The following is a 24421-nucleotide window of genomic DNA, read 5'->3' on the forward strand; positions in this document are numbered from 1 at the left end:
TGATCCTAGAAGTTAATGTTTGTAAAGAATTAATTCAACATTGGTAGGTAAATTTACGTTAATAATTTATATATATTTCTCAAAGTTGGGTAGGCTGGAAAATTACTCGTGATGTGAATGATTTTTGTTTTTAGTGACGTGAATGACTTTAACATCAGGAGTTTCATTTTTAGGAATAAGTTATATGAGATAGGATTTTTTTACAATTTTTTTTTTTATTTTTGTAAATTACGCTAAGTACGATCGGTTGTACACTGTATGATTGAAGTATGACTAGTCGTATATTGTATGATTAAAGTATGATCGATCGTACTTAGTGTAGTTTGTAAAAAAAAAATTTGTAAATATAATCTGTCATAAGTTATATTTATAAATAAAAAATATATTCTTATAAATTATATTATGTATTATAAATAATATATCATTTAAGTATATATTATACATAATATAACTATAAATAAAAATTTTGAAAATATAATTGATAGTTTTATAAAATTCTAATATGTCTCCGATATTTAAAGTAAATACCAATTTATGTATAACATATAAGAAAGTAAGAAATTCTAATCAGTTAGTGTTAGATAATAATACTCGCAAAAGGTAGGTTTATCGATGAATGAGCTAAACATGTATAGATACTAATCCTACGGCGTGGACTTCAATGCCAAACGTATAAGGCTGAACCCCCCATAGAAAGACGAGTGTTTAAAACGACGTCGATGTGGAAAGAAGGCCGGTGGAGGTTGTCGCGGCATATATACGGCATATGATCTTGACACGTGGATGGTCAGATTTCAATTGTCGCTCATCAACCGAATTATAAATTTGGGTCGGCACCTTCATGAAAACTCGTACTGGTAGAATCATTACTGTTCCTTGTTTGTTCTGCGTCATCATTGTAGTTTCTGTGCGTGATTTTCTTCTTTGCGTCTGAAAATGTCTTGCTGTGGTGGTAACTGTGGGTGTGGAAGCAGCTGCAAGTGCGGCAACGGCTGCGGAGGGTAATTTTTTTTTTTTTTTTTTATCGATTTGGGTCTTTGGTTGGTTTATGGGAAATGAACATTTTCTTTTGGGTTTTTGATATGGTTTTTGGGTACCCTTTTGGCTTAATTGTATAAAATTCGATGCTTGATATTTTTTCCTACTTGGGTTTTTAATGGGTTGGATTCGTATCTCTGAGGCTCTGTTTGTTTTTCACGGTGTCTCTTTGTTCCTTTTTTTTTTTCCTTTCTTGGAAAATTTTCCTGGTACTTTGGTTGGCTTTCTGGGTACCCTTTTGGCTGAATTATACAGATTAAGATACTCTTCGCCTTTTACCTTGCATGATTCTCAGGAATCTACTTAGATGTTGATCTTCCAGGAAATAAATTTCTATATGTCTGGAAGGTTTCTTTTTCTCTGTGTCTCATCAATTAATTATCTTTTCTTTCGGCACATTTTCACACTCTGCAAATCCCACCGAGTTGTTGATTTTGTTTTTCTTGGTTAAAATATCAATTGAAGCGTGCTTATTGCACAAGCTTAATTTTTTTTTGGTTTATCTTATATTTATTTAATTTCGTAAGTGGGGTAGTGACAATGGAACTCGTAATCAAATGGTGACTGAATTATAATACATGTAAATGGGTGAGGGTATTTTCAATGATTTATATTATTTTTTATTATCTTGTAACGCAGCTGCAAGATGTACCCAGACTTGAGCTATGCTGAGAAGACAACCACAGAGACTCTGGTAATGGGCGTTGCACCTGTGAAGGCCCACTTCGAGGGTGGTGAAATGGGTTTTGCAGCTGAGAACGGTGGCTGCAAGTGTGGATCAAACTGCACATGCGACCCATGCAACTGCAAGTGAGCTGCATTTCTAAGCTTGAAGCAGAGATGACCCCTAGCCCTTAATTAGTGGTGGAAATAATTGCTATACCTTTTTACACACTTTATTAAGACTCTCTGTATGTTTGTTCTGTGTGCTTTCATGTTTGGTGTAACACCCTTTGGAGTTTTAGAATAAAGTGGCCATGCACCTTCAGCAAATTCAATTGTTCTGTAGGATTTGTTGTGGGTGTCTCGAGCTATGGTTGCTTTGTTATCTGCTGTGTTGGTTTTGTATGAAGTTTTAGCTAATCGGAATCTTGAGTCTCTGCTTATTAATTGAATAGTATTGTGTTTTGTAAAGAAAGTCTTTCTTGATTTTTTTTATTTTTTATTTTTATTTTTTTTGGCTATTAGTATAATGCCAATAAACATTGCAATCAGAGAAAGTCCTGATTAACACGACAATGATACAGATATTTTCTTTAAAAAATCGAACGAACTGGGGATGACGTTGCAAGTAGATAGAAATTGCGTGGCCTGCAAAATAAAGTAAATTATTAAGACCCAGAATTCTTTATGAGACGTCGTTATAATGGCCCCCTTCTGCTATTGTAGTACATGTGATCAATTTATTTGCTTACTGTTGCTGGCTGCTTCTGTATAGACTCAAAATTGTGTGTTCCATGCTTTAAAAAAAAAAAATAATTGTGTGTTCTACTTCGCTGTGGGTTCTTCATGTATTGATTGCAAATAATTTTCTTCTCTTTTACTAGAGCATATTTTGGTTAAAAAAAAAAAAAGCGATTTATCAATATTATGTTAAATGATGAAGTTTATATCATGCTACACTCACAATGCAAGTGGGTCTCACAAGTTTTTATCAAAAAACAAAAAATAAGAAAATGGTGGGGCCCACTTGTACTGTGAGTGTAATATGATGTAAGTTTCATCATGTAACATAATATTCATAAAAAAACATATTTAGAAAAGCCTAATTTGAGGAGTTATTTTAACAGCTTACTACAATTTCAGCTTACTAAGATAAGAGAGAAATGTGAAAAGGTGTTGGTTTAGTGATATTTTAGTATTTATTCAATTTCTGAGTAATAATTTTTGAAAAGGGTGAAGAGATTAAAATTCGAAGTCAGAATAATCAATCCCTTAAGATTTCTGATAGTGATTCAAAACAGAATGGTAAGTACCCAATGTCGAAAAACATGAGGGAATAGCCAATATTATATTCTTTTTTAAATTTTTATGACGAGAAAATAAGATTAAGAGATAAATGCAAGATTGAAAGGAACTTCTAATCAATTTGAGCATATACTAAGACTAACATGTAACCAAGACTAATTAGGAACAAATGACCAAAGGGTTTATATAAACAAAAGTAACTCCAAGAGCCTGAGTAGAAAAATTACAATTGATCAACATATAGTGAACACAGCTTAGCAAACATATCAAGGAAATTGAAATACAACTTCAATAAAAGTTGTTAGAAGGGAACAAAACTAAATATGATTGATATTGATGGCCTAAGTTTGGAATGTTTCGAAAGGCATCCTATGGTGAGCCATAGAGTCTCACCTTATGAGATCCTGTTTTCTTCCTGCACAACACTCATTGTACATTGATAATGGGTGCAAGACGCCTTGTCTCAGAAACAAGGCTAGGCTATAATTGCTCAACTTTGTTCTCTCTCCCCATTTTCTCTCCTATGCCTAGGAAGTCCAATTCTACCCATAAATACCCCTTTTCTCCAACGAAGGGATATCACTTTCACTTCACTTATATGAGTTGTTACTCTGTTGACATAGTGAGTCACTATAGCCATTTACACTATAACATTTTGTTTGCAGCTGGAGTATTATCATACACATGGTACTAAGCGCAGCGTACTTAATTATGTACGCAGAAGCTAAACTTATAGTATTGCAATTATACTTATGTAATTATGTGAATAAACTTTTGATTTTATATTTCCTTATGTATTGCCATGCATGCCATTTATTTCATGTCTACTCAAACTATCATACTACCCTATACCTTAAAATCTCTAAATACTTGAGACTTTACCAAAACCATAGGTAATGGTAGTCAGTTACCTGAATATGATAATCATACATCACATCCGTTAAAATAAAATGGACAGCATCGGGTTGTATCTTATGGAATTGGGATACTTCCCAATCTCATTAAAAACCTGATTAACAATTTGCAAAGTTTGATACATATTTTTCGTCCTATCCATTAGATTACATCTAGAACCCATCCATGAATTTTACATACTAGGCTCCATTCCAATAATTTACATCCAATGCGTAATTATTATTGTAACACCTCGTATATATCCGGTAATGTTATCATATCATCGTATTAAACTGCGCTTAATTAAAATTGCGGAATATCTTTTTCTTTTCAATTATGATGTCATTATCATTACCAACTTGCTTAATTAATCAATTAAATAAAATCATGTCTGTATGTAAATTGCAAAAGACACATAACTGAAATATCTCATTAATTAAAATAACATAAGTGTGTCTCTTGTCACGGAGCTACAACACATAGACCGGACCAACTAGCAGTTTCTACAACTCAACTCAAAAGTACTAACAACATGGTGGCATGGACAACTCCCATGCTCACCCCAAATAAGGCAACAAAGCCCACATAAGTCTCAACTCAACAACAACATAATGATAAAGGCGGAAAACATAAACAACATCCAATCCAGTCATGCCAGCATAAATATAACAGCAATAATCATCAACTAAGCTCTGGCCTTCTGCCGCCAGAGGCATCAGTCCTCATACTACCTGAACCTGAAATAAGCATTCTCTAAACGTGGGGTGTGATCTCTAAACAAGAAATCTCAGTAAGACAGGGGGTCCTCAAGGATCTTCCACCCCAAGCTCACTTACATGAGCAATATAAGCTCAAAAGAAGTTTATCATCATCAGTTATAAAATAGTGCAATGCAGCAGATAATCATGTCATGTGTGTCAATTCTATTCTACTGGCCAGAGAAATGCAGGATTTATATACGCCAAATACCCACACATAGTGCAAGACGCCACTTGCATCCACCCCGGATCACTGTCTTGTATGACGCCACATACTCAGGCTTACCGTCAAGATGGAACAACACATGCATATTAAAAGCCATTACACATAAAGCTCAACAACATTTCAAATATCCAAAGCATGTAACACAGCATGCATATAACCATACCCCCATGGGACATGGTGGAACCACAACATGGCTAAACCGAGGACACGAAAGCTTACCTCTTAAGCAATCAATCCAAGTCAAGTCCACACAAGCTCAATGTCCAAACACAACAGATCATAATCTGATTTAGGACCAGCAAGCATATCAATATTCATAGCTCAATAGCATAAACATAAAAACTATGTTTTCCTTTTACGTTTTACGTCTTAAGGCTTTTCACAAAGCCATAAGCCCTTAATCCCTTGATTCTGACTTAGTTAAGTATTCACAGAAGTTCAACTCCATCAAAATAGGGTTCACAAACCCATAACCCAGTTCTGTATGAACAGTACCTTACTGTTCCTCGAAATTCTAGAATATTCGGATATTCGTCGGGGGCATATCTGGATATCAATATCCGGATTTCTCTCTTCCAATATCCGGATATCCATATCCGGATATCCATATCCGGATATCCATATCCGGATATCAATATCCGGATATTCACAACAAAATATCCGGATATTCCGCGACAGAACCCAGATTCTGCATTTCGCGAAAATCCAAACCAAAGGTCCAACTTTTACCGAATACAGAAGCTTAAACATGCATTTCTAAGTGTGTTAAGCATTACCCAATGTTAAGTTATCATCTTAAGCTCATTACATGCATCAAGGTTCCATTTTTAACCAATAACTCATGATCGAAGGTTGAGTATGCATATCAAGCTTCTTAAAACAAAAAATGGCAGGGAAAATGGAGCTCCCTACACCAGTCCACTGAGCAGCAACCAAGGGCCACGAAAATGCACAACAAGAAGACTCTTTTCTTCACAAAGGTGGCACTTTGAAGCTCAAAATACCAACCCCAAGCTCTCACAAACCATCTCTCAAAGTCAGCACCTCCTCACCCTCAACAAGAGGCTACAACTCAGCAAGGAAGTCACTCACAACCTCACAAGACCAACCCACCCAAGGTAATGGTGTTTAGAGATGAAGAGATAGAGCAAAGGTGATAACTTGGCTCAAGAAATGGGGGAGAAGACCAATGTAACAGTATTCTGGTTAGCCACCCTCAACAAGTCACGTAGGAAATCTGAGTGTCCAGGATTTTGTGCCTTAATAAGCCTATATATAGTCACTTAAGCAATTAACACACATTATTAACTTTAATTGCTACGCTTAACATTTTAATCCCAAACTTAGGATTCTTAACCTACTCAATTTTACAAGAATTATCATATTTTTCTTATATTTTTCAGAGCACCTTTCCGGTACGCATTTTTCATAACCAGTATCAGTTTCTGGCACCAATTCTCATTATTTTAACTTGAAACTCGTTTTACAGGTCCTACCTGTTATTCTAGTAATTATCATGCACTTATTATAATTTTCCGGGATACTTTTTCGGTACGCATTTATACCGACTAGCAGAATCGGTATCTACACTTTTCGTCAGAAAAGCGACTTTCAGCATTATTACTCACTTACTATAATTATTAAAGCCTCATAATAATTATTAGAGTCAATTATGAAATTATCTCATTAAACTCATAATTAACTGATTAATTTCCTTAATTAACGGTGCAGGTTCTTACAATTATCAACATTCATACAAGCTTAATAGGATTTACGAATCCAACCCATGAACAATAAAGATTACATCAACATGTACTCAAATAAATAAGGCATCACATGCCATATACATACATACAAGCCTTAACCAAAAACTACCTAAGTTCTCGTCAATGTATAAGACTATACAAAATACACATCTATCCATCAAACTCATCCAAAATATCAACATATACATATAGCCCGGTCTCCTCAATCATGATAGCCTCTAACTCTGTATGGGCCTCTTGCCTTGTGAGGATCCATCCTCGACTGCTGAACTACATGAAATATGTCCCCAAAAAGGATGAGATATAAATCTTAGTAAACCTTGGGTTCTTGGAGTAATTCTCCACCCATGAGTTACTTCTTGCATGAAAAGGTTAAATAACATAGTATAATAACTTCATACATACATAATCAAAATCTGAATCTTCCAAGGGTTGTCTTAACGGCTAAATGCCCCAAGGAAGAATCCATACATAACCATTCCAAGGGTTGTCTCAATAGATAAATGCACCAAGGAAGGTCCACTTCTAAAGGTTATCCCAACAAAATAAATACCCTAAAGAAGTTCTATACATGATAGCTCTAAGGGTTGTCCCAATGGATAAATGCTCCAAGGATAACACACTTCTAACTTTCTAAGGGTTGTCACAATCGATAAAGGCCCCGAAGAAGGTTTATGTACAAGTTCATTGGCCAAAATCTGAATCTTCCAAGGGTTGTCCCAACAAATAAATGCCCTAAGGAAGATCCACTTTTAAGGATTGTCCCAACGGATAAATGCCCAAAAGAAGTTCCATAAACGATAGCTCCAAAGGTTGTCCCAATGGATAAATGCCTCAAGAAAGGTTCATGTATGTGTTCATTGGTCAAGAACATCTAAAATATATATTACCATTTCTCAAACATACATTTACATAATTCATATTTCATTAATCAATTATCACATAGCTTCTAGGTACTTGTCCATTGGTTCACTCACCAATGATACAACATCTTATATGAATGCAACTATACTATTTATCTAACATCCATTCAATCATCCAATCATATAACTATACCATGGTGGAACAACCAAGAGGAATAAAATCCAAAGAAACAAAGGTTTACCTCTTGTAGTATCTTTCTTTCTAAGCTTTCTTCAAGCCCAAGTAATCTCTCAACACTTGATTAAAGTATCATTGTAATTACTTCCTACTAGTAACACCTATTTAAAGGATGTAAACACAATCAATCAAGCATATCATATTATCCCACAACCAAACCAAAGCCTATAGGCTCTCAAGAAGTTTGGATTTAGCAACTCACCAATATTTCCAATTTACAAGGTCGCAACCTAGTCAAAGATTGGTAGATTGGTGGTTCCAACTCACTTCCACCACAACAAACAAGATTCCTACATCATAGTCATATAGTTTAGGCATCAAACTACTAAACTAGCATTTATCATCCATCAAGTCTCAAGTTTAGAGATTTATCCTTTTCTTGAATCACTCAAGAATCCATGTTTTGGTTACTTGTTTGCTCCAATGGGTGTTCTACAATTATAACTTCACTTGATCCACCACTACATTATCAAACAAGCATACACATCACCGCCAACATTCATTCTCAAAACTCAAAACACAAGAAATCTCCCCACCAAAAAAACAAACAAGAAATCTACACTTTGTTCAAGAGTCAAAATTCCACGTTAATTAAAGTGATGGTTTCTATGCTTTTCCTTTGCCAAGAATATATACCTAACATATTTTGTGAAGGCATCAAGGTTCATTTTCACCACAACATCATCAACCATGAAAATCCTATTAAATACATACTTTGTTCATGGACAAATTTTCAAAAGTGAGCCAAATGATGTTTTTAACATTTTTCCTTTGCAAAGAACCAATTTCCAACATATTTTACAAAGACATTCATATATATTTTTATTAATATCAACATCCATAAATTCACTATTCATCCAAGAATGCAAATTTATCAATCTCCATATAAACTTAAGCAAAATAGAATTTACTTAATACTTGTAGGAATAGTTCGCAAGCTTAGATAATACCAAAGAACTCTTCTAGCTCCAAGAACACAAAGGAAGGATGCCACTTTTGGAAGTGATTTTATTCCAACTCAATGCTTTTCACTAGGATTTGTTTGGTGGGTTTCGATCTTAAAGCAATTTTAAGCAACTGTTATGTTGGAACTTTGGTGTTTTAATGGCTAGAAATGGATTTGGTTTTCAAGCTATCCTTTCATGGCTTCCTCCGGTTTTGAAAAAAAAAATGAAGAAGAAGAAAAAACTTAAGGAAAATCACGTGTTTAAAGTTTTATTCAAACTTTGAATTTTGACCAAATTAACAATTTAGTTAATTCCTACTTTATCCCTTCATCTCATTTAATTCTAATCAATGATTTAAATCATCTAACATGTGTTTTCACATTTCCCATGATACTAAAATAGTATCTCACTACATTATTTTTAAGTTTCGGGTAACTTTTGCATAATTGCATTTTTGCCCCGAAAAGTGACTTTATTCATATAATTAGAGTATTCATCTAATTAGCCTCTTCTAATTTGATTCCTTAATTTCATGGGCTTAGGTGGAGTGTATCACATATAATTAGCCCAAATCTGGACAATTTTTTTACCTAATTACCTTTTTTCCCCTGTGGAGGCTTAACCTTAAAATATGGGTTTTCACTCAATTAAACCTCTAATTATGCATTAATTTTTAATTAATGTAATTTGATTATTTGGATTATTATATAAACATTCCCTCCTTCGAGTTATAGCACATTGGAAATATCTAAATGAGCCTTGGTACTTATCATTGCTCCTAAAAGTACCCCTATATCAATATACTTTGCCCTTCGAGGGATACATTAGTGACTCTAACACTAAAATAGTTCAATGGTATAAGAAAGTGTCTACTCAATGCATATATCAATGAATAGCAAGAATAGAAAAAGGATCCGCAGAAGGTTACAGGTCATAGATTGCTCACAAATATCCAAATGTTGATTCAAATGCAAATGTAGAGGCAAAGACAATTTTATGAATCAATTGTAATTAAATCAAATATGAGTTGAGTATAAGTGCATAAGTTAATTGAAAGATAAAAAGAAAGGGAAAATTTCACTTTGATTCTAATGGACTGGGAAGGACAAAATAGGAAATTAATGGAAAATAGAGCATAATCGAATGATGAGTTGGCAAGGAATATTAGAAGGTAGTGAAATATTTAATAAAAGAAATGACCCTAAAAACGAGTAACTTTTCTAGAAATATGGTTAGGACACAAATAATTGTTTCACATTTCTATCACTTATGTATATGATATTAGCTCTGTGGTGGGTACAGACCCCCGATGTAAGTATAATTATATTACATCAAATTAAACATCTATTTGATCATGAATTGAATCTCTTAATTCTAATCAGCGAAATGATTAAATAAGAACAACAAATAAGTTAATGAAATAATAATGTTTACTAAGAGCAATTTCACATTTTGAAAGAAAGTATTCACTCTGTATAGATCCATAACTTTTCTATCAATGCAATAATTGTGGAAAGAATTCATTTAAAAAATTGTACAATTTTTCCAAGTGAATATCTAAACAATCACTGGCTTTGCTATGACTAACAATTCTTCAGCTTTAGCTACACAGTTTCTTGAATTTCTTCACTCTCACCAAGCAAAAATTGTTCAAACAAAGACTAATCCTATCACAAGGTCCGTCCTGACCTTGCTAGTCTTCAACAAATAAAAATCGGGTTGCGGCCATGGCGTCTCTCTAGCCCTCCAGCGCTCTTTCACCATCTTTTTCTCGGTTACAATGTCACCATCCTAGCCTAACAAAAGAAGGAAAAAAATATTTCTGCAGTCTATGAAGCATAGACACTTCAAAAACTCTGACGTGTCGTGTCCGACACTTCCCGACACTCTCGGACACTCCAACACGCGTTATAGAAATTCAAAAAAAGGTTCAAAGGTTGATTTGCGTTGAGTTTTTAGTTCCAACTATTAGATTCATTGGATTACGATTATCATTTTATTGAGTTCAATATAAATATCTTGGATATGCTATGTTTCTTTGTAAAATTTATGATTATAAGTTTAGATTCATTTTTTTGTTAAATTATTGAATATTAAATATAATATACACTACATAAATTAAAAATATTATTTAATATCAAAACATGTCCTAACGTGTCGAAATCTAATATTTTTTAGAATTAACGTGTCGGAGTGTCGTGTCGTATCGTGTCACGTGTCCCGTATCGGTATCGGTGCTACATAGTCTGCAGTTACTGCATTTATTCCCAAAACGACGTCGTTTTGATATTAAAATCTTAAAAAATTATAAATATAAAGAGTATTAAACCCTAAAATAAATTAAAATTATAAATACACCATGATTTCTGTCCCAAAACGACGTCGTATTGAATTTATTGCAGATAACTTATTTGCAATAACTGCAGAAGAAACGAACCCATAAAAGAAAAAGGAAAGCAATACATAAATAGATTTGAACGCGATAAAGAAAAGAAACATAATACAAAATATTCAAATCCTCTAATATTTTACCGATTATTTTTAGATTTTTATTTTAAATCAGGGGTATATCTAATATTTTATTAATTAATAATATTTGATATTTAATGGACTAAAGGTATTTCGGTATTAACAGGTTAAGGGCCCATTTAGATGAGCATTTTTCTCTCCAAAAGTTGTTTTTTTTCAAGAATTCTTTTTTGCTTATTTTAAATTTGTTTGGATATCTGCTTTTAAAAAAATATATGTCATAATAAAAGTCAAAAACTTACTTTTTTAGAAGCTAAAAACTTTAACTTCTAAAAAAAGCAGAAGTTAAAAGCCAAATATTTCAAAAACTAAATATTTTTATAGAAATATAAAAAGCTTTAATTTTTGTAAAAAACACTTTTAAAATAAGGAAGATATAAAAACTTTTTTCAAACAAACGGGCTCTAAGTGACAAAAACTTTAACTACAATGGATGTAAAAGGAAACTAGATGAAGTTAAAATGATAAAGGTTGAAACTACAAGAGAGGAAACCATAAAAAAATGGGCACAACACAACTCAATGTTGTTGGAGAATGAATCTTTTCATGTGTTATTTAACATATATGTATCATGTGAGAGGATTATATCCACATAAAGGTGAATTAATGATGATAAGGGATAAAAGAGAAAAAATATTGGAATACGAAGTTATAAAATCATCATTGATCTATTTACATATAATTAAAATTCTCTCATAGGATGGATTTTCCCATTATTGTGAGAATAAATGGAAAAGGAATTGAACATTTTAGCAAGAAAGAAGTAATACGTTGGCGGGCCATCTCTCTAACTCGGAAGCTAGAGGCCGAATGCGGTTGCTATTTTTGCTAGCCCATTTAAAATGTAAGCAAAATCTATCATGTTTATCAGTTGTCCATCATTGATTGCGCCAGTGCGGAATGGGTTATATCCCATAATTCTGCATATTTATAAACTTTTCAATCTCATGTCCCTTCTCATCATCCTAATAATTTTCTTGTAATTGTAGTTTTATCCCACAATAATTTACATAGCAAACTTTCGAATATAGCAAAAATAAAATGAAATGGAAAATAACAGTATATACTCATTAACATAGGAGTTTAGGTCAAACCTAAATAATAGACTCCAAAAACAGTGGGGACTGTTTTTGAATTCATATTGAAGATTTCAGAATAGTTTGCCTTGATGTCGATGTATTGTCATTTATTAAATAAATTTGTAATATTTGTAATTGGAAAAAATATTTCTGCTTTTGCTACAAAAAAATTTCTCTGCCACACTCACATAAAAGTGAGTACAAAGTGTAAAGAGAAGAGAGAAAAGATTAGTGAGACCCACTCATTTTTATGTGAGTGTGGCAAAGAAATTTTTTCTGTAGCAAAAATAGAAACATTAAACCCTTTATAATTAGGATTAAATAGCCATTTGTAACTAAGATATAGTTATATTCAAATTCAAATTGACATGTATCATCGTCTATATAAGATTCCTTTCCGAATTGAATATAATGGTTCGATACCAAACTTATTATGGTATTAGAGCGATCCACAAACACTTTTGCATAACTCTAAATTATCTTGGCAGTAGCTAGTGCATAACTTAACCTAGTCAATAGCAACAATGGCATATGAAGGTGGTCAAAGACTTAATGTCATAGACCACTGTCTCCCTTTTAGCTGACTGCATCAGATAGTTCTAGTTTGTTGTTGACAACCGTTATGTTGAAGGGATAGGCCAATTTCGACAATTGGGCAAAGGTCATGAAAAACGCACTAAGGGCCAAGAACGAGCTTGGTTTGTTGATGGTACAATCACAAACCTGAAGGAGGAAGAGTTCGATGAAAGTCATGTGTGGATGATGTGCAACTCCAAGATTACATGATGGATACACAACACAATTGAGCCTAAAATCCAACCGTTTACTCATTATTTTGACGAAGCAAAGAAGTTGTGGGATGACTTGAAGGAGAGATACTCCGTGGAAAATATACCTCAGATGTATTTATTGAAGGCAAGTCTATCCACCATCAAACAACAAGGGGACACAGTGGAAGAATATGACACCCGGCTACAGGCCGTGTGAATGAGCTTGAAGCAAGCAAAACAACGCACACGTACGAGTGTGGTGATAAGTGTGCATTCCTCAAAACTGTAACTGAAGAAACAACAAAGGATAATATTTATCAATTTTTATTGGGGTTGGATGATGATGTATTTGGGACCATACAGACTCAGATATTGAATTCAACCCCATTCCTTATCTTAATAAACTTTATGCTATGATAACATAAGAGGAGATACATAAGACCATAACACTTGGAAACTATGAACAATGAGATGTTGTTGGTTATGCTATGCAGATCAAGAATTGTAACGTCCCAAGTGCTTGCAAGGGCATGAGGTGATCGCCGGTGCGAAAGGGCACGGACAATGAGCAGCTCATGCCAAATCTTGAGCTGAGGGTGCATGAATGAATCGAATCAACACCCGAAAGAGAGGAATTTCAGAGACTGTGCTGGTATGAGACAATACAGTTGAGGATAGCTTATAAGAATTAATGGGTACTATCTATACTCTAACAAGATGCATCTACTTTTCGGTAGCCCGGAATGGAAGAACTCTATAGTAAAGCGTGCTTAACTTGGAGCAATTCTAGAATGGGTGACCTTTTGGGAAGTTTTCCGAAGAAGTCTGTGAGTGAGGATAAAGCACGCTGAAAAGTCTTGTGTTAGTGTGTGGAGATAGTCATTGATTCATGAAGAGGCCGGACGAAACAAGTGGTATCGAAGCAGGGCCCCTCTTCCAGTACGGTGTGGTTCGAGGACAAACCAGGCGGAAGCTGGTGGGCATGTAACATCCCAAGTGCTTGCAAGGGCAGGGAGTGATCGCCGGTGCGAAAGGGCACAGACAATGAGTGTCTCATGTCAAATCTTGCAGCTGGGGGTTCATGAATGAATCGAATCAACATCCGAAAGAGAAGGATTCCAGAGACTGTGCTGGTATGGGACAGTACAGTTGGGGATAACTTATAAGAATTAATTGGTACTACCTATACTCTAACAAGATGCATCTACTTTTTGGTAGTTGGAACAGAAGAACTCCATGGTTAAGCGTGCTTAACTTGGAGCAATTATAGGATGAGTGACCTCCTGGGAAGTATTTCCAAGAAGTGTGTGAGTGAGGATAAAACACGCTGAAAAGTCTCGTGTTAGTTTGTGGGGATATACATTATTATTATTACTACTAATTTGTCATTTATTATTATTGTAAATTACTATTATTTTCCTGGGATATTACAAGAATGCTTGACAAGTGACATAACAGATGGCTGTAAGAAATTCTTGGTGTTGTTTGGAAAATCGAGACTAGAATAAATAACCAATAATAGAGTAAGGGGTACCTGTGATGGCATTAGTATTGGTGTAGCGACATGCCAGTAGATATAGGGAACCAAGAAACTTAAGAGAAGCCATGATAGATGAAAAGTGGGTTGCTGCTATGTGTCATGAAATTATATTATATGAAGATAGCCAGATGTGGGAACTGGTTGACTTGCCTATCGAAAAGCATGCACTGCCATCCAAATGGGTGTTTTTCGTGTTAAGTGTAATTCAGATGGATCAGTCAAAAGGCATAAGGTGAGGCTAGTCATCATTGGGAATAACTAGGTAGTTGGTGAAGATTTCCATGAAACTTTCGCACCTGTTGCAAAAATGACCAGTGTGCGCACACTCCTAGCTGTCGCTGCTGCTAGAAATTTGCATCTTATAATCTCAATGTGGCAAATGCATTCCTAAATGGAGACCTCAATGAAGAAGTCTAAATACAATTTCCCCCTGGATTTACTGCCACTTCCGCTAATAAAGTCATTTGAAGAAATCTTTATACGGTTTGCGCCAGTCCCCACAAAATTGGTTTGCTAAACTCAGCACAACCCTTCACTCTTATGGTTTCACTCAAAGCAAGGCTGATTATACTTCGTGCACTTTATAGAAGGGAGATTTTTTTTGGTTCTACTTATTTATGTAGACGATATTATTTTGGCAGGAAACAATGCTATTGTATGCGATCAAGTTAAGTCTTATATGAATTAGTTTTAAAATTCATGAATTGGGAGTTCTAAAGTATTTTTTGGGGATCGAGATTGCTCGTAATTCCACTGGCATTTTCCTCTCTCAACAAAAATATGCTTTGGACATTTTATCTGAGGTTGGCTTTCTTGGTTGCAAACATGCTACATTTCTTATGGAACAACATCATCGACTTGTACTGACAGATGGGGAAGACTATAAAGATCCAGCTCGATATAGACATATTATGGTTCGCTTGGTCTATCTCACTATCATAAGACCTGACCTATGTTATGCAGTCCACACATTATCCCAATTTATGAATCAGCAAAAGAAACAACATTATAATGCTGCTTTTTGTGTTCTATGGTATATCAAACACAACCCTGGTCATGGTCTGTTATTAAAATCTAATTGTGATCTCCATGTTCGAGCCTTTTGTGACTCTGATTGGGCTGGATGCCCACTCATTAGACGATCCATCACATGATTCTTTATTATGCTTGACCAATCTCCTATATCTTGGAAAACCAAGAAACAAGGCACCGTTTCAAGATCCTCAACTGAGGATGAGCATACGATCGTGGCTACTACAACTACTGAGTAAGTATTGTTAAAAGCTTTCCTGCTCTCTTTTGGTGTCACTCACAACAAGCCTTTGGAACTTTTCTACGACAACTAGACAGTCTTACACATTGCTGGCAATCTAGTGTTTCATGAAAGAATAAAACATATTGAGTTGGATTGCCATTTCGGAAGGGAACATCTTCAGGCAAACACAATTTCTACTTCATATGTTCGATCCAACTGTCAATTAACAAATATTTTTATCAAAGCATTGGGAAAAGTTGTGTTCTCTTCCATCCTTGCCAAGTTGGGTGTTTCATTCCTACACACTTTAACTTGAGGGGGAGTAATAGACTCTAAAAATAGCGGAGGCTATTTCTGAATTCAAATTGAAGATTCCAGAGTTTGCTTTGCTGTCGATCTGTTGGTATTTACTAAAAATTTGTAACGTTTGCAATTAGGATTAAATAGTCATTTTATAATTAGGATTAAAGAGCCATTATAGCCATTTCGTAACTAAGATATGATTGTATTCAAATTCAAATTGCCATGTATCATCATCTATATAAGTCGCCTTTCCTAATAAGATGGATTGATACCAAATTTATGAAGAGTATTATTCTTACAACCTAAAAGTTTTTTCAATCTCTTACAATCTATTTTTTCACCGTGGATTTATGTTAATCCAACAATTATAATTTATTGAAATTAATAATTAATTAATAAATATGACCTAATAAATCATACCTATTGGATTGACAGAAATTAATGATAAAAAAATAAGTTATAAGAAATTATAAAACTTTTAAATTATAAGAATAATGTTCGTGGAAACTTATTACTAAAACTCCTCTTCCTGAATGACACTCTCATCCTTCTTATTACTAAAACTGCCAACTTATTACTAAAACTCTCTCCCTGAATGACACTCATCCTTCTTATTACTAAAACTCCTCTCCCTGAACGACACCCACCCTTCGTTAAAGGGTTTTATAGCGGGTGCAAGATTTGACCATCATTAGATTGTTAAGAGAAGCAGCTAAGGCTCACTCTCTGCGGGAAAAAAAAATCAAAATATAATTAACCTGAATTCTGTGGGATTAAAAAAATCAATACTTATTTAAAAAAAAAATTAATCAATACTTACACTCAACTTGTAGTTCCCTACCCCACAATTTATATTTTATTGGTTGACCCAGTTGGGTTGATTGGATTGGCCCATTAACCCGACCCAATGAAAACTTGGTTTCAGGTATATTCTGTTTTACTATGGTATTTTAGGGTTTAAGCATGGACGCTGCATTTTTCCCTGTTTCCAAAAAACAGAGCCGTTGGTGGGCAAAAACCTAAAACCCTTATAAACCTTAAAAATAAAAAAGAATAAAAAAATCTAACTATTTTCATCTCTTCTCTTTTTTTGTGTCTTAATTGAAGATGGATAAGAACATGTTTGCAGACTTGGATAATCTTCCTGAAGAAGATAAGCACAAAATGTCCACCATGATAGACCAGCTCCAAATCCGAGACAGGTATTTTTATAAATATATTTTTTGTATAATTTTATTTTAATTTCTACGCTTTGGTTTCTCTTGTTGTTTACTTGTGAGTTGTATTGAGATGTTCATATCTATGTTGGAGGTCTCTTAAGTTCAAGAAGAAATGAATGATTGAATGCTAGATTGGGGATCTGAATATATATATTATGTAAGTGGATTTGTGTACTTGAAATGAGTTTCCTGTTAATGGAAATTACTGGTCTGGGTTCGAATTTTTCTGATATCTACAATATATGAATAATGATTTAGAATGTGTTGCTATTGGTTAGCAACTAAATATTGGGTTGTATTTTCAATTTGATGGGTTCTCAACTTTTTCTGATAATACGTACATTTTTTACTGTGGAGGAGAAAATATATGAATTTCTGAACTCTGAGTATGTAGTTCTCTTTGTTGTGGTAAGTGGTCATTGGAATATTGGACTGTTTGGTGCTCTCTTTCACTATATGTCATGTTCTTATTTTTTCCATGCCAAATGGATCTATTCTCTAGTGAATTTCAGAGTTGATACTTGTAATCTTGGGAGTAGTGAATCTAATTATAACTTGTAAATTTGAGGACTTTCATAAATGTTTTATCTTGCAGTAGCTTTTGCTAAAAATCTGGCCTTAACATGTTAATTGATGATTTAGGTTGGACACTCCAATTGGATACTTCGGAACTGCACGTGTTAAGAGCTTAGAAGTTAGAACTGACATACCCTACTTAACTGCAAGCTTAGGATAATTTTTCACAATACAATAACACTTACGTTATTTACTAGAGTTTAACATATTGTTTTGCATATATAAAAGAAGTGAACCTATTTTTCAATCTAGAGTTAAAAGTTGCAAAGATATGAATGTAGAAGTTTTATGTAGGTATGGTATCATTTTTTCCTTGTAGCATAAGGTGGGATGTGTTTGATTTATTCTCTACTCCAACAAAATTGCAGTCTAAAGATGTATAATTCATTAGTGGAAAGATGTTTCAAGGATTGTGTCAATACTTTCTATCGGAAATCTCTGACCAAGCAAGAGGAAACATGTGTTATCAGATGTGCTGAAAAATTCTTGAGGCTTTCAATGCAAGTTGGCTTGAGATTTTCAGATCTCAACCAAGGAGCATCTACAACAGATAAAGGTGCTTCTGAATAGCCTCTGGACAATAATTTTTTGTATCACCCAGAAATCATTATTATTATATTCGTGTTCTTTTTTATGGTTATTAACCAGGAATTGTTTATGACTAATGAAATTCCTTTAGATTGAATTAATGGAAGTGGAGTTGCTATAGTTATGGTTTTGATACTATGTTTTAATATAGTGCGCTCATCTTTTTTACTTTTATTGTTAAATATGAGCTTTTCTTGATTTCTGAGGAATTTTTCCTTTCTCAGTTCCTTTTATTTTTATTTTTTTTTCCCATTTCACATAAATTATATTACTATCAAGGCTTCAACATTTCTTTGGAGGGGCTTTTTAGCTGAGTAATCAGGTCTGGTCACTTCTCTCTTCAACTTGCTTTTTGTTGAGGATTGTCCAAATAGCAGATTCAAAGAGAAAAGTGGCATGGAATCGAACAAGGTCCTGAATTGGTGCTTCTCTTAATTCTAAATGTCGTGCAAATGCTTGAATCTTTGTTTATCTTGTAGCTAGACTAGAACTATCCTACTATGTTTCTAAGCATTTTGTAGCTTATTTCTGTATTTATATTTTAACAGGGAGATGGATGAACCCTGTTATTATAAGATTATCGGCCCTTGAGGAATATTTTAAAACCTTTGTAATTCTATTTCTAACATTGGAGCAGCAATTTTAAATTTCTTGTTTTCTTTTCCTTCATATATGCACTTCGTTGTAGGAACAAAAGAAACATCGAGGGATTGATTACAAGGACTTACTTCATTTAATTCTAAGGAAAAAGCTGTGACTGTGAAATCGCCAATTTCCAATAGCTAATATAAAGTGTCAATTTTAGTACGAATAAATATAATATAGGAAGTCTTGAAAACTGACGAAGAGAATTTTGTGATTGTATTAGATACGCTAGATTGTAATTTGATGTACGTGCTTGTTCTATTTGGATATGTGACATGTTTTGTTGTTGTTGTAGTAACTGATGTTTCTCACCTCTCTGGAGTAGCTAATACATAATTTTGTTATGTAAATGAGAATATTGAATTCTTAGACAGGTAATGTGTAACACCTCGTTCTAGATCGGTTTGTTATCATTACATATGGCAAAACATAGTTATTATCATAACAATTGATTAAACAGATGGAATAACTTTTTCTTTTCTAATAACGTTGTTTATTGGCTTAAAACGTTTTTCGTAATTAAATAATTTTAAACTACAATTATAACTTATCTACTGCACGGAAGACTTAAATCATACTCAAATACATCATACTTTGCTTGAAATTCCTATCCATGAAGTACCCATAAACATTCATGGCTCTATTCATGCATTTCTTAATTCTTCTCTGCTCGTTAGGGCCCTCGCTTTTGCGAGCACGCCAACGAGCAACTTATAATTTTGATTGATTAATAGGGATTTCTTGTGTTCCGAGCAATTGCTCGTTGGACTGCTCGCATAAGCGAGATTGTCAGTGAGCAAGGCTTTTTCCAGACAGTGGCCACTGTCTTCGTTCTATATTTGCTCTGTGGATTGCTAACATAAGTGAGCATGGCAGCGAGCAACTTTGTAACTTGAATGGTTCCCTTGGTTCATTGACATCAATCCTAGGAAAACATAATTTGTTTTGGGTACCAAATAAGTGTGGAATGGCAACCCAACGCCCAACAAACATGGGTGAACTTACATCCTCATTCATACATCAATTTGTCCATCTTTCTTGTGCCTCAACTAAGGTTTTACATGTTACTTGACTCACAAGTTATAACATCTTCTATTACTTGAATTCCAAGCTTTCTCATATGGCTCACTTTACATGCATAAATAATACATATTCTTCTTCTCATTCTTGCATATAAACTCTCATACATGCTTGACCATTGTAGGTCTTTAATGTACATATTCTTTTTACATAAACAATACACCATTCAATATAATCATATAGGTATATTATCAACTCTCTTCACTTTACATTTCTTGGAACTTAGTTACACAACATGATCAAAGTCCCTTACAAAAGTATACATCAAAGGTAATACTAAATAACAATGATCATATTTTAAGTTCCTACAAAATGCATATTTTTCTCAAAATGGGATTACGACTATATTTACAACAAAAGTAATCCTAATGTATAAACATGCCATGAAATCAACTCTAAGATGGCCCCTTGCCAAGAGATGCTCACTGTAAGACCTCGTATATATCCGGTAATGTTATCATACTATCGTATTAAGCTGCGCTTAATTAAAAATGCGGAATATTTTTTTCTTTTCAATTATGATGTCATTATCATTACCAGCTTACTTATTGAATCGATTAATAAAATATTTCCTGTATGTAGATTGCAAAAGACAGCTAACAGAAATACCTCATAACATAAATAATGTAAGTATGTCTCTAGACACGGAACTACAACGCGTAGACCGGTCCAACTAGCAGTTTATACAACTCTAACTATAAGTACTAACATCAGTGACATAGACAATCCCCATGCTCACACAAATAAGACAACAAAGCCCACATCGTCTCAACAACAGCAACATAATAAAAGTAAGCTAATACATCAAATCAACAGATATAACCAGCATCCAACATGTCAGCATAAATATCAGCAATATCATCAACTAAGCTCTGGCCTTCTGCCGCCAGAGAAATCAGTCCCCAAATTACCTTAACCTGAAATAAGCATTCCCCAAACGTGGGGTGAGATCTCTAAACAAGAAATCTCAGTAAGACAAGGGGTCCTCAAGGATCTTCCACCCCAAGCTCACTTACATGTGCAATATAAGTTCCAAAAGCAGTTCATCAATATCATTTCTAAAACAGTACAATGCAGCAGATAATCATGTCATGTGTGTCAATACTATTCTACTGGCAAGAGAAATGCAGGATTTATATACGTCTAATACCCACAAATAGTGCAAGACGCTACTTGCATCCACCCCGGATCACCGTCTTGTATGACACCACATACTCAGGCTTACCGTCAAGATGGAACAACACATGCATATTAAAAGCCATTACACATAAAGCTCAACAGCATTTCAAATATTCAAAGCATGTAACACAGCATGCATATAACCATACCCCCATGGGGCACGGTGGAACTACACAATGGCTAAACCGAGGACACGAAAGCTTACCTCTTAAGCAATCAATCCAAGTCAAGTCCACACAAGCTCAATGTCCAAACTCAGCAGATCACAATCTGATTTAGGACCAGCAAACATATCAATATTCATAGCTCAATAGCATAAACATAAAGACTACGTTTTCCTTTTACGTTTTACGTCTTAAGGCTTCTCACAAAGCCATAAGCCCTTAATCCCTTGATTCTAACTTAGTCCAATTAATACAGAAGTTCAATTTTCTCAATCTAGGGTCCACAAACCCCCAATAGCCTACTGTATGAACAGTAAAGCTAATGTTCTTCGAAATTCCAGAATATCCGGATATTCGTCGGGGACATATCCGGATATCAATATCCGGATATCTCACTGGCAATATCCGGATATCAATATCTAGATATCCAGATCCCCATATCCGGATATCAATATCCAGATATCCATATCCGAATATCAATATCCAGATATTTATCGACCAAATATCCAGATATTTTGCGACAAAATGCAGTTTCTGCATTTCACGAAGATATCCACCAAAGGTCCAACTTTTACCAAATAAATGCGTTCAAGACTCCATTTTTAGGTCTATACAGGTTCATACACATGTTAGTTACTTGTTTAACCCAATTACATGCAAAAACACCACCTTTAAACCCTTTAAACTCATGATCAAGGTTCGGAAATTCACCAAAGCTTCAAATACAGAAATGGAAGGCTCTTGGAGCTCACCAAACAGCTCCAAATATATTGACTTGCAAGGAGCACGAAAATGCCACACCAAAGGTTGGTTCTTGCACCAAAAGATGACTCATTGGCACTACAAATGCCAAGCCAAAGGACCACGCCCTCTCTAAACTCAAAGTCAGCACCTATCCTCACCAAGGCAGTAGCAAGAACTCAGAAAAACAACCCTTTTTTACTTCCCAAGGCTAGAATGCACTCACCCATAGAGTTTTCATGAAGAACCCAAGAGGAAATGAGGTCTCTTGGTGTCTCAAATGGAAGGAGAAGGAGGTGGTAGGGTGGCTGGTGTCACACCTTCAGCAAACTCACGTAGGAGAAATGTATGGCCTAGGGTTTTGGGCCATACTTTAGTATATATAGTCACTTAAACCATAAACGCACAGTATTAACTTTAATTGCTACGCTTAGAATTTTAATCCCAAACTCAGGATTCTTAACCTACTCAATTTTACAAGAATTATCATATTTTTCGCAGCACCTTTCCGATACACGCTTTTCATAGCCAGTATCAGTTTCTGGCACCAGTTCTCATTATTTTAACTTAAAACTCGTTTTACAAGTCCTATATATTATTCTAGGAATTATCATGTACTTATTATAATTTTTTGGGATACTTTTTCGGTACGCATTTATACCGACTAGCAGAACCGGTATCTGCACTTTTCGTCAGAAAAACGACTTTCAGCATTATTACTCACTTACTATAATTATTAGAGCCTCATAATAATTATTAGGGTCAATTATGGAATTATCTCATTAAACTCATAATTAACTGATTAATTTCCTTAATTAACGGTGCGGGTTCTTACACTCACTATCAATGGAGGTACCTGAAATGATAACCCCAAACGTGGTGTGAGATATAAATATCAGTAATCTAAATATCTTTAGAGGATCACTCCACCATATAGTTCACTTTTAGTGCATTAACAATATTAAAACAAGCATGTATACATAATAATATTCTATGATGGAACTTCCAAGAGTTGTCCACTCTGCTTGTAGCTCTTAGGTGTCTGTACCCCAAGGAGTCCCAAAGGCTTACCAAGGGAAGTTCCTTATATTCTTTCTTTGGTATGGCCAACCATTGCATTTCTGAAGAAGATGCATAATACCTTACCAAGGGTAGTCCTATAGGATAATTGCAGCGAAGAACACGTTCTTCTTCTTAGTTTCCTAAATCCTTGCCTGCTTGCTAAGCGATGGAAAAAGGTGGGATACCAAATATTTGGGTTGAAATAGAAAGAGAGGAGGAAGAGATGTGCAAGATGGCACAATGGAGTATGTGAGAGTGAGACAGAGGCGACTAGTGTGCGTAAGTTGAAAAACTAGTGTTTGATCATACCTATCTTAAGCCCCTTGCCTCCTAGGGTTAGAGTGAATCACTATCCACTTGGCCCTGGCCTAAGTTCACTTAAACCCAACTACTATCTTCCTATACTCTTGCATATGGTACGACCAAGGCTTGGTGTGCATTAGGGTTTCTTAAACCTAGGCCTCCTTGGCCCAAGTGAATTGTCATTCACTTGGCCATGGCCAAAGTGACTTCTCACTTGAAATCAATAGCTCTCTTGTATACTTAGCATTACATTTAACACACTTGAGCCCAATAGTTCTCCTCACATGTGATGTGCTACCTATGAGGCCTATAGACCTGACCTATCAATCCAATAGGCTACCCACGGGCCCTCAGGCCCAAAGTATAAACTATAAAGTTCTCTTTCTTAATCTTATCTAATAAAATCCACTAAACATTTAAGGCCTAAACATACACTAAGGCCCAAACATACACTAAACATGGATAGCCTTGGAGCCTTCATAAACTCCTTTATGAAGTCCAACTCATCCAATGACTAAACAGAGCATTACCAATGCTTTGTGGCCTTAGAACTAATTGAGTTGATTGTGAGATTTATCTTTACTAATTTAGTTATCGTGCAATCCATCATTTCATCTTGTTGATCCACCTCTTATGTCAAGAAGAAGGAAGTAGTATCAACTCTTTATTGACCAAGAGTAGCTTTGGCA

General features: G+C 34.7%; 2 protein-coding genes across 5 annotated transcripts; both read left to right on the forward strand.

Annotated features, from left to right (window-relative positions):
- The first annotated feature begins 835 nt into the window (after window positions 1-835).
- On the forward strand, window positions 836-2176 carry LOC133308935 (metallothionein-like protein 2). The gene is made up of 2 exons (XM_061509667.1): window positions 836-1001; window positions 1678-2176. Exons 1-2 carry the CDS (start codon window positions 937-939, stop codon window positions 1850-1852), a joined length of 240 nt encoding a protein of 79 aa, XP_061365651.1. The 5' UTR covers window positions 836-936; the 3' UTR covers window positions 1853-2176.
- A 14962-nt stretch (window positions 2177-17138) lies between these two features.
- On the forward strand, window positions 17139-19223 carry LOC133308937 (mitochondrial import inner membrane translocase subunit Tim9-like). Of its 4 annotated transcripts, none has more exons than XR_009751244.1 (4): window positions 17139-17376; window positions 18339-18526; window positions 18838-18969; window positions 19107-19223. XR_009751244.1 is itself a non-coding variant. In XM_061509669.1 (3 exons), the coding sequence occupies exons 1-3, from the start codon at window positions 17282-17284 to the stop codon at window positions 18870-18872; spliced, it is 318 nt and encodes a 105-aa protein (XP_061365653.1). In that variant the 5' UTR covers window positions 17139-17281; the 3' UTR covers window positions 18873-19100. The 4 variants fall into 4 exon arrangements, 2 of the variants coding, with proteins under 2 accessions (XP_061365653.1, XP_061365654.1); XR_009751243.1 differs by having other exon boundaries at window positions 18838-18980; window positions 19107-19167; XM_061509669.1 differs by lacking the exon at window positions 19107-19223 and having other exon boundaries at window positions 18838-19100.
- The last annotated feature ends 5198 nt before the right edge of the window (window positions 19224-24421 follow it).

The sequence above is a fragment of the Gastrolobium bilobum genome, unplaced genomic scaffold (genome assembly GCF_033153095.1).
Source record: "Gastrolobium bilobum isolate Gb01-03AN ecotype WA unplaced genomic scaffold, APGP_CSIRO_Gbil_v1 utg35244, whole genome shotgun sequence".
NCBI lineage: Eukaryota > Viridiplantae > Streptophyta > Magnoliopsida > Fabales > Fabaceae > Gastrolobium > Gastrolobium bilobum.